This window comes from Ooceraea biroi, chromosome 4 (assembly GCF_003672135.1).
Source record: "Ooceraea biroi isolate clonal line C1 chromosome 4, Obir_v5.4, whole genome shotgun sequence".
In the NCBI taxonomy this organism is placed as follows: domain Eukaryota; kingdom Metazoa; phylum Arthropoda; class Insecta; order Hymenoptera; family Formicidae; genus Ooceraea; species Ooceraea biroi.
In genome coordinates this window covers 11,516,535-11,527,935 of record NC_039509.1, presented here as the reverse complement: position 1 = coordinate 11,527,935, position 11,401 = coordinate 11,516,535, and the positions used below count along the sequence as shown (strand labels likewise).

Here is an 11,401-nt window from a genome sequence, read left to right as displayed (position 1 = left end):
AAAATGGAATTGATATAAGAACAATATTTATTTAACCTTATATATTTAGTCTACAAGCCATTGCATAGATGAGGAATATAATCGGTATTAGGAGCGAAAGGATTAATAAAAGTTACACAGGCTGTGTGAAGTCCCATTATTTTCTATTAGTATTAACTCTTCGAATATTGAGGTGTATTACACCATTCAAGGGCGATGTCATGGCTGCCCTCTGATCAATTACCATCGGTATCAAAGTTTTTTCACATGGGACTATCTCAAATTTGGCTAGGATTTTGATAATAGACAGTTTCATTTGCAAATACGCAAAGCGAGTTCCTGCAAAGAATACATGAATATTATATTAATGCTTAAAGTGCGAGAAAAGAATATTGACTTAATAAAATTTATTTTCAATATTGTTTCATTATCCGGCATATCTTTTTGAAGTCGTAAAGTTTACAGCTGCGCATTTATATCATAAAGTGTGCAATGTAATATTCATTCCATAAGACTTTAATGATTAAACAATTTTTGTTATCATGCTTTTTTGTGCTGATCTAGTCGTTTCAGATTTATTTGTTGCGCAAATTCTTCACGTTCTAGTTTCATCTTGTAGCATGGAATAAAACTGATATTATATTTTATACGTCATTTTTTTAAATTAGTAAGTCTACAACTTAAGAAGATGGTAGAAAATGTAGATTCACACAATTACATAATTTCCAACTTCACTTGACTCACTCTTCTTTAAGTGTGTGATTAATAGTATTAATAATAATTCTTTAATATATAGAATTATTAATTTCTTATATTAAGATTAATTTAAATTTAATTTCCTTACCTATGCACATATGTGGACCGTCTCCGAATGGAAAATAAACACATGACGGCCGATTCTGCTTGTTCTCCTCCGTGAACCTCTCCGGATCGAATTTATTGGGATTTGGAAAGTATTCCGGATCAAAGTGCATGCCGAGCATCGAAATGAAAATCGGCGTACCCTTCTCAACCACCAGGTCTGAATTCGGCATTTTGTAAGTATTGTTTGCTATGCGGTTCAGATATCCTAATGGTGGATACATTCTCAAACTTTCGCTGACTACCATCTCGAGGTATGGCAGCGACATAGTCTGGCAATCAAAATATACAATGTTTAAGCTATGTTTGCTCAAAAGTTAAGCTAATTTTTCAAAATTGGTTGAGTCGCTCTAGTAGTATCGATGTATGTAGGAATCTTCTCGCAACAGAATAGTATACAATATTTGCATACCATATCATACGTGATTTCTCCGTTGGTCTTGCTGAGCGCATCAAGGATTTTGCTTCTCAGCTTGGTTTGGATGTCAGGGTACACCGCGAGTTGGTGCAGTAGAAAAGCCACTGAAACTGCGGTGGTTTCGGAACCAGCTGAGAAGAAGCTGGCTGGTTGCGCCAGAAGATCGTCCCCATCGAATTCTAAAATTTAGTTTACATGCAAACTTGCCTTTTTTCATTTCAGAGGCAGGTTATCATTAGAGTTATTTTGCTTACTGAATCCTTCAATATCCTTATTACCCTGAGTCTTCTTGAGCTCGACCAAGATATCGATCAGATCATTTCTCTTCATGTTGGACTCCATGCGCGCAGTAAACGTCTCCCAGAAAACTTTGCGCATAAAGTTCGTCGTCTCCTTACCGAAAACCTGCATATTCAACATGCGGACTATATGCGGCAAGAAAAACACCGAAAGTAACTCGTAGGCGCGTTTTAAGGTGTATGTAAATATCATTCTGGCATATTTGCGAAACTCAGTATTGGGATACTTAAACGAGTTACAATTGAGTCCATAAGCGGTACTGCCGACTATGTCCGTGGTAAATTTGCCAATTAGCTCGATTACTTCGATCGTCTTTCCGTCACCTGCCAAGAGAACATAATTTTAATAATATTCGTTAAAGTGACTACTAACAAATTTTTGCTTTTTTGATAAATTTATGATTGATGAACCATTTAGCATTTACCTTCCAATCCTAACGATTCGAGATACTTTTCCAGATTGTCTCCGCATTCCAGCATCAAGTTAAACATGTTCTTCAGCTTCCCGGACGTGAAGAACGGCGACAACTTGTTCCTCACTATCTTCCAAGCTGGGTTCTGGAGGAAGAAAAGAGTGGCGTAACCAATACGATCGGTTGGACTCGCCCCGCTGTATCGGTCAGAGAACTGATTAAAGTCTTTTATCATGATGTTCTTGACGAGTTCCCGATCACACAACAGCAAGAATGGTTTGTCAAGTACGTAGAAGCCGACGTATGGTAGGCCCTTGGCTCGATCGTACAGATCCTTTAAGAAATCCGCCGGGGCTCTTCTTAGGAATAAACACTGTGCGAAATTGCCGAAGAAAGGTGTCGGTGATAGTTCCAGAATGCCTCGTTTCTGCCAGTACTTGAAATTGCGAGTCATGTAAAGGTATGCTATTATTATCAGAATCGCGACAACTATCACTACATCCTGGCCCCAACAATCGGTTATAAGCGCCATTCTGTTTATGAAGAAATGCCTATCTTCATCTACGCGTCTACCTAAAAAGCAAATAAAACTAGCGTGAAACGGGGAAAATATTGGCGATGACTCACGGCGTAAAGTTATGTAAGAGCATGTGAAAAAAGTATGCATTAGTATATAAGTATGATTATAGGTGGGTGCACAAGTTCTTGCCAATTTTGCAATTTTTTGAAATGAAACAATCGATACAGCATAAATCAATCAAAGTATTTTCCATCGTTTCCTACGACTTTTTCCCGATCTTTCCGACACGTGAATACTACGTAAGAAGGAGTCGTCTTTTGATCCATTCATCAACTCAAGGCAAGAGTTTCATCGGCAAGAATTTATGCACCGATTTAATAAAACAATAAGTACTTTGGATATGAAAGCAGGCATAAATACATTTTCGAGCAATCCCATTTGATGGAAGTGGACAATAAACAATAAAACGATAAACAAACAACAATAAACAATAAAACTTGGTTGCCGGAGTCAATGAAATTCTTGTCTTGAGCATTAATTTCTATCTGCTTTCAACTCAAGGCACTCACCAACACACGTGATTGATGAACAATGTCACGAATGCACAAATAGTGGTTAAAAGATTATTTGATAATTAGTTCCTATTGTATCAAATATAATAGCACATAGGATGGTGAAATAAGCATGCGAAGGCAAAACCGAAGGCTGTTATGAGTTGCTGCGACGAACAGAAACACATACACGTATGCAATTTTACTTGCACGCTTCAATATTTCGATTCTCGATTTTTTATGTAAGAGAAGACATTATTTGATGGCAGATACCATCAGACTGTTGAGATCGCAGATACATAGTGATTATTTAACGAGTCTCTTGCTTTTTTCATTGTGGAGGGAGAAATAATTTGTTTCGGTGTCTATAATACACTAATCACTCGGCACGGATGACGTTAGTGTGTCGATGTTAGATCTGCATATCCGGTGGCAATTTATTCAAAAGTAACAAGTAACGTGTAGGATCTCAATATCAGTTGTGCTAGTATAATTAGAATAAACGGCAAAAACTTGATTATCTGTTATTATAAACGTGACAGAGTTTTTCTTAAGACTGAAAAACTTGATTTGCAATTATTATTAATGCGACAGATTTTCTCTTGAGCTTCAACTTGTTGATTTTTCTATCTCTCTTCAAAACATGTACTTTGATTATATAATAGATGTCCGGCAAAGTGGATCAAGTTTTATCTTATCTGTTATGTGAGAGTTCTTGGCATAGTTTACGTTGTTAAGTTTCGACTACAATTTAAGAAGATAAAAAGTATTTGATGAAAGTCATAATCATGAGATTTGACGTACTTTTATTAGAAACGCAATATATCTTATGATTTGACATACTAATTAGGAGGACGATACTGAACTTTATCTTGTGTACGAATAAAATTTATTCATTTTCAGATTAGTAATTATCTTATTTATCGTTACTTTAACCGCGTTCGGTTTGCAAACTTACGTCATCAGCGTCATTCTATCTTTATTGTTCATTAAATGTAGTATAAAAATAGATTAACAGCGGGAAAGCGTGCAAATCGAACGCAGTCTTTCGACTTCTCTTTAACTATTTTTTTCTAGTCATGTCGTCATGTTTTAAGCAAAACAGGACGTCAATCAAGCTGTTGTGCTTCGTTATAGCTTCACAGGCACGCCTTGTAGAGATAATCTACGTATATCCATGGTCATTCCTTCTTATCTGAATTGCAAATTGCACGCATCGTTTGCACAGATATTGCGTAATATAATAATTTTCCGTTTGAAACTACTGGTGTAATTTCATGCATGCAGAGACAGAGCATAGATTAGTTTCACAATTGCAATAATTAAATTGAACTGGTACAACGTACGCTTCGAAACGTGTGTCGTGTCGTTTGTAATATATGCATTATAAGCAAATAACTGCATGTTGTATGAAAAGTTATGGCAGGAAAATATGTTGTTTTGCTTCATCTTTCTCTTACTCTGGCAATGTAATTGTTATGCACAACATGTTGTCTGGATTCTCGTGATAAAAACTACAAAGATGTTCTTATACTTCATTTTATTACTTCACGTGTCTTATTTGCATTTACATTTCTTTTGTAGTTATATATTAATTAATTATTGAAGAATACTATTTACAAAACTACTACTATTTAAGAGATTAATTCTTTCTTAACATTAATGATCTTTCGTATCTTCAGATAATTATGTATAAACTAATTGTAGGACTTAGAAAAATAGAGAGCACAGTCACTAAATCTAAAGAAGAAAATTATTATCTAGAAAATATATACGATGAGTATGACTGACGCGCGTTATTTGTAATACAAATTATTCTTATTCTATCAAATTTTAATTAATATTAATGAATTTTTCGAATATTGAGGTATATGCCGCCACCTAACGGCGACGTCAGCGGGGCTTTTGGATTGAGTACCATCGGTATTAGAGTCCTCTCGCTCGGTGAGAGCTCGTATTTGCTCAAGATTTTAATGAGTCCCAATTTCGTTTGCAAAAGTCCCAAGCGGGCGCCTGCAAGATGCACAATAGTATAAAATATCTCAAAATACATCATTGTTTCTCAATAAAACTTCATTTGCGTATCAGTCTCAAGCTGCTTTCCTTGTTTAAGACTTTTTATTATTATAATATTTTTATAATAATGTTTTATATTATAATAATTGAGATATCATAAATCAAAATATAGCAAGTTCTATAATTACAAGAAAACCACTTGGAATACGATCGACGCAATAAAAGTGTAATGATGTTTTTTTATTTTTAATTAAAATCGGTTTCCTCACCTATGCAGATGCGCGGGCCCTCTCCGAATGGGAAGTAGACGCATGGCGGTCTGTTTCGCTTGTTCTCCTCGCTGAATCGCTCCGGATCGAATTTTTCCGGATCGGGGAAGTATTCCGGATCAAAGTGCATGCCTAGCATCGAGATGTAGACCGGCATACCCTTCTCGAGTACTAGATCGGAGTTTGGTATTTTATAGGTGTCAACGGCTATGCGATCCAAAAATGGTAGTGTCGGGTACATCCTCAAGGTTTCAGAGATCACCATGTCGAGATATGATAGCGATACAATCTAGATAAACATATATATATATATATATATATATATAAACGAATTACACATTAGTGAATTTACATATATTTACATATATTTTCAAAAATATTTTTTTTATTATAATGTTCGCTGCATTTGCGTTTTTTTTTGTTCTAAATATTCTTCGATAGTAATAGCATTTATTTACCATGTCATATGTGATTTTGCCATTGGTCTTTTCGAGCGCGTCATAGATTTCTTTCCTAAGTTTGCTCTGAATATCTGCGTGCACTGTCAGTTCGTACAACGTGAAAGCTATTGTCGTTGAAGCGGTCTCGAAGCCTCCCGTGAAGAAAACGGCTGCTTGCGCTACTAGATCATCCCCGTCGAATTCTAAAGTTCAATTCACGCATTCTGAATTCTTGATTCAAAGTTCTCACTTTGCTTGTTACAATTAATTGCAATAATTAATTAAGCCCTTGGAGCCGTTTTTTAAACGCATCAAGTATTCCAGTTTAATCACCGATAATCACTACATTATTTTCCATTTAATTTTTAATATTCAAATATTACTAATTATATAAATATTTAAATTATATAAATATTACTAATTATTATAATACTAATTAAACATCACAAAAGAATATCTTTCAAGAATTATTATTATTATTATTATATAATCTTGCTTACTGAATCCGTCAATGTCTTGACTGCCATAAGTCTTTTTAAGGTCGATCAGGATATCAATGAGGTCGTTTCTCTTCTCGCCGCTTTCCATGCGATGGTTGATCGTCTCCCAGAATACCTTACGCAAGAAGGCGGAGGAATCCTTGCCGAAAGTTTTTATACCGATCATACGAGCTAAATCCGGAAGGAAGAATACCGCGAACAACTCGTAGCCGCGAACGTTATCGTAATCAAAGATCATCTTGCCGTACTTGCGGAACTCAGCGTCCGGATTGTTCAGCGAGTTCACGTTGAGTCCGTAAGCGGTGCAGCCGATTATATCGGTGGTGAATTTTGCAGCCAGGTCTTTCACTTCTATCTCCTTTCCTTTACCTGCTCGCAATATATGCAGATTTAATATACTTACACGCTATTTTTCTACATAATGGTTCAAAAATTGTTTCATATAAACGGATCACCAGCCTACCTTCTAGCTTCAGCGAATCGAGATACGTATCCAAATTTTCGCCGCATATTTCCATCAATTCGTACATTTTCTTCAGCTTGCCGGAAGTGAAGATTGGCGTCAGCTTCGTTCTCAAGGCCTTCCAAGCTGGATTTTTGATGAAGAACAGACTGGAGTAACCGAGACGGTCTTGCGTACCTGGCGAAGCGTATCGATCGGAGAAGTAATTGAAATCCTTTACCAGAATATTCTTAACGAGCTCTCGGTCGCGTATCAGCAGAAACGGCTTGTCCAGAATATAGAAGCCTATGTAAGGCGCCCCTTTCGCTTGATCATAGAGGTCCTTTATAAAGTATCCGGGTGCTTTTTTAAGGAAATCCGCGAAATTTCCCAGAAACGGAATTGGCTTTACTTCCATTACGCCCTTCTTCTTCCAGTAGTTGAACTTGCGTGTCATATAAAGGTACGCGGCTACCATGAGGGTCGTTAGAACTATCAGGCCGTCTAGGCCCCAGTACGCCGTGATGAGTGCCATTTTGTAACTGATTGGCAGAAGTGTCTCTCTTAGTTCGCATTTACCTGGAAAAGAATGTTTCTTTAAAAAAAAATACGTGTATAAAAAAATGTGCGAAACGATTAATTGCGCATTTCTTCTTAGTCAATTGATTCATCGAACAATTAATGATCACTCACCGTCAGATAACGCACGGAATGATAAAGCAGGAAATTATACGAGAGGCAATGCAACGAGCCAAAGATAAAATGAACTGCTGAAGAGATATATGATTGCTTTTATGCTTTCTGTCATCTTTCGACCTCCACTCCTTTTTCCCCCACCGGAAGCAAATGCAATGCTGAAATTAAACGCACGCAATATTTAATGTGCAGTCTGTATCGTTACTTGTACGTCTAATATCACGTTTTTCGTCAATGTATCATAAATCTTTATCATTATTGTAACTGTAACGATATTTTGTAAGTAGGTCAGAGCATTCTCTCGCTCAATCAACTCATCTAACAAGAAGAATAAACAACTTTCGCAGTTATTACTGTTAATGCACTTAAAAAATTTTATCTTTTATTATTCTTTACAAGCTATGCCATTTATCGTACAATTGGTATTTATGCAGATGATTATGCAATGTTACTAAGAATTATAGAATACAATGTCTAGTATTACGTGATTGATTATTTTCTCGCGGTTATTACAATCATCGTTAATAATAACTAAATGTGTATATATATATATATATACACTCACTCCCAAAAAAAGCGGTACACTAAAATTTAGGGAAAAATTTACCAACCTTCAAATGATCATAACTTGGTAAATAATGAAGATAAAAATATGTTCAAAAATGCAAAATGAAGCTTCAAGTATCCACTTTAAGAATATTTTAATGGCAATTATGGTCGGCCATTTGATTCAAAATGGCGGATGACAAAATGAGAGGATGCAAAAGTGATAACCGAAAGTCCGAGTTTGTGACGGTGCATGGCGTGAATTAGATATCGCAACCTAATGGGACCAAATGCAAATGAAAATATAGAGTGTTATCTTTAAAATGCTCTTTACCGAGCTCGATGCGATCATTTTTCGCTGAGTTGTGCAACTTTAAAAAAGAAAACACTCTGTTAAGTAAATTTGGAGTATCTCAACAAAAAATGATCGCATCGAGCTTTGTAAAAAAGCGTTTTAAAGATAAAACTCTATACTTTTATATGCATTTAGTCCCATTGGGCTGCAATACCTACTTTACACCATGTGTCATCGCAAACTCGAATCTTCATTTATCAATTTCGCATCCTCTCATTTTGTCATCCGCCATTTTGAATCAAATGGCCGACCATAATTGCCATTAAAATATTCTTAAAGTGGATACTTGAAGCTTCATTTTGCATTTTTGAACATATTTTTATCTTCATTATTTACCAAGTTATGATCATTTGAAGGTTGGTAAATTTTTCCCTAAATTTTAGTGTACCGCTTTTTTTGGGAGTGAGTGTATATATATATATATTCGCTGAATTAGCGAACGTTCTTTACTTAATTACTCGAAATTTTACGTGGTTGTTTGCAAAATGGTACAGGACTTTTTAATTCAGTTTGACGAGATCTACCTGTGGGCGAGAAGTTTTTTGCCTTATGTCAGACACCCTGTATATACATATAAGTCTATCTTTCTTAGTAATGCAACGAAAAAAAACTTATAACTTATAGAATTTCATATTCCAATATAAAGTTTTTGTACGTATGTTTAATCAACTTTTTCTTATGAATATCCGGATTTTGCTAATCGCAAATTTTGTTCTTAGTCATGCCACGTTAACATATTTTACTACAATATTACAAAATTACGCAACACAATCAGGATTCTTTAATTCTTCGCTCATAAAGTAGCGTAATCTATCACATACGTATAATTTACTGCTGTCGCAATTTCTGTAGCTTGTTATATAATCGTGTACGAATAAGTGCATCTAGTTTTCATATCTGTGCTAATAGTACAATGTTCTTCGTTGCATGCAAAACTTACAAATTGTTACACGGAAATGTCGCTTGGAACGCGACGTCAATATATTCTAACTATATTATCTCCGTTAATTATCGCTTATTTATCATTTATTGACACGCCTATACAATCGCTAGCTATAATATAATCTATTTGTCAGAAATGTCGACAAACAACGATGCAGTCGATTCCACGGTCACGGGCACTGCATAATTGCACGGAACAGAATGAGTAGTATAAACTAAGGAATGAGTAGTATCGCATAAAATGACGTTGATTTATTACCTTTACTCTACGCGTCTATACTTATCTACTTACTTAATAATAATTGACGTCATGGCAAAGTATCATGACATGATTAATGTAAATGTATGTGTCTCGTGTTTGTCATTAACGCATTATTTCCTTTTCACTGATTACATTAGTATAATTTACATATGTAGGATGTTCTGAATCTTGCGAATGTGTTTACGTATGTATATATGTATGCCTTGTTGTCTGTATGTTGATTCCGATGCAATAAGAGAAATGACAGCTAGACATTTTATAACAAATATATGAAAAGAACTTCACGAACTGACCGTTGCATGAAGCAGACCGAACAAGATAAGCGAACATTGGCGACGCCAATTTGAACGACGCGCGACGCGACGAAACGTGCTGTGAACGATTCCGCAAATGATAATCCGTATAAGATAAACGTCCTAGTAATTGAACATGTACCAATGATTAAATAATTAATAATATATTTGTGTTTATTAAGATGCTTATTAATAAATGAGACAAAATTATACAGGGTGTCCCATAACTCTTGTTCAATATTCAATCCTCTTTCACTCTCTGAAATATTAATGAAGAGTTATGGGACACCCTGTATATTTAAAAGAATATCTGACATTTCTTTTGATGAAAGTAAATTATAAAAAGATATAATTTGACTATAAATCTCCGAAAAAAATTATTCATTTTGAATATTAGAAGGACAGTCATATTTTTATTTAATTTCTTACCATCTTGAATACGATATAGTGTCTACAGTTATGAGGTATTTTTGAAAATTACACATATACATGCAATTTTTAATATTATTATGCATTCAATTATTGGGTCTGTCTTATTCGGTAATTAGGGCATAACTTGTTTCTCAGTTCAATTATTAGTACAAATGACATTATTTAATATTTCATTAAAATTATAATCTACATTTATTAATTATTTTATTTCTTATTATTTTCCGATATCTGGAAAACTAAAGTTTCATATAAACGTTAGTCTTCTTGGTACTTCCATTAATTATTTATTAATAAAATGTAAATTTGATCGTGCTTTCTTATTAGTTTAATCATTGGGACATTTACCTTAGGTCTATTTTTTAATTACTCTTGCTTTTGTTATATTTTTATTAAAACAATAAATGCACAGTTGTGTGTGTGTGTGTGTGTGTGTGTGTGTGTGTGTTGCTGCACCAAAACCTTAATTATTTGGAAATCCTACACATACAAAAAATTAATACGATAAATGTCATAAATCAATATTCTCGCTTCATCAAGAATATCAAGAAGATGATGAGCTACTGTAACGCGTTCAGAGAACTGTTTCGTGCCGTAGAGCAACGTGTTTCGGTTGCCGTATGTTGCTCTTCCTGCGTCTTTCCAGCAATAAGGTAAGTTTCAATTCACGACAGCTCTAAAGCACATCGGCTTAGATGTTGACGTGACTGACTAAATTGCCATTCGTGAGAGTTCGCATTTTCCAGGCCTACCTGCAAGTAAGAATCAGTACATACTGGGTGTTTCGAAGTATGTTTCAATCGGATATCAGAATCTATATTAGAAGCAATGACAATCTCATAAAATGTACGTACATGAAGCTCTCTTTCTTCTCTCGTTTCACCGAAGTGGAATTTGCCTAATTCCACTTCGATGAAACGTTTGATTTAGTTTTTGATTTTTAATTGATACCGAATATTTAAATCTTACGACAAATTATAGTTATTCGTAAAATATATCGATTATCTTTGCTATTACTGAAATAATGCTTTCAAGTGATGAGCAAATTATTCGATTTAGTGCGTCATCGAGAATTTCACAGTTATCCATAATTTTTTAAGAGATATAAGGAATGAATCGGAGGGCTACAGAAGGCCTGAAACTTGCGATTCGAAAGTCGCGAATTATCAG

General features: G+C 35.0%; 1 protein-coding gene across 1 annotated transcript; it reads right to left on the bottom strand.

The window, feature by feature from the left end:
• Window positions 1-12: 12 nt before the first annotated feature.
• Window positions 13-7,510, bottom strand: LOC105275890. The gene is made up of 11 exons (XM_026969264.1): window positions 7,402-7,510; window positions 6,730-7,287; window positions 6,267-6,635; window positions 5,785-5,969; window positions 5,327-5,615; window positions 4,887-5,054; window positions 1,983-2,543; window positions 1,513-1,881; window positions 1,253-1,437; window positions 824-1,112; window positions 13-318 (listed from the first exon to the last, which is right to left on the bottom strand). Exons 2-11 carry the CDS (start codon window positions 7,241-7,243, stop codon window positions 137-139), a joined length of 3,111 nt encoding a protein of 1,036 aa, XP_026825065.1. The 5' UTR covers window positions 7,244-7,287; window positions 7,402-7,510; the 3' UTR covers window positions 13-136.
• Between the last annotated feature and the right edge of the window lie 3,891 nt (window positions 7,511-11,401).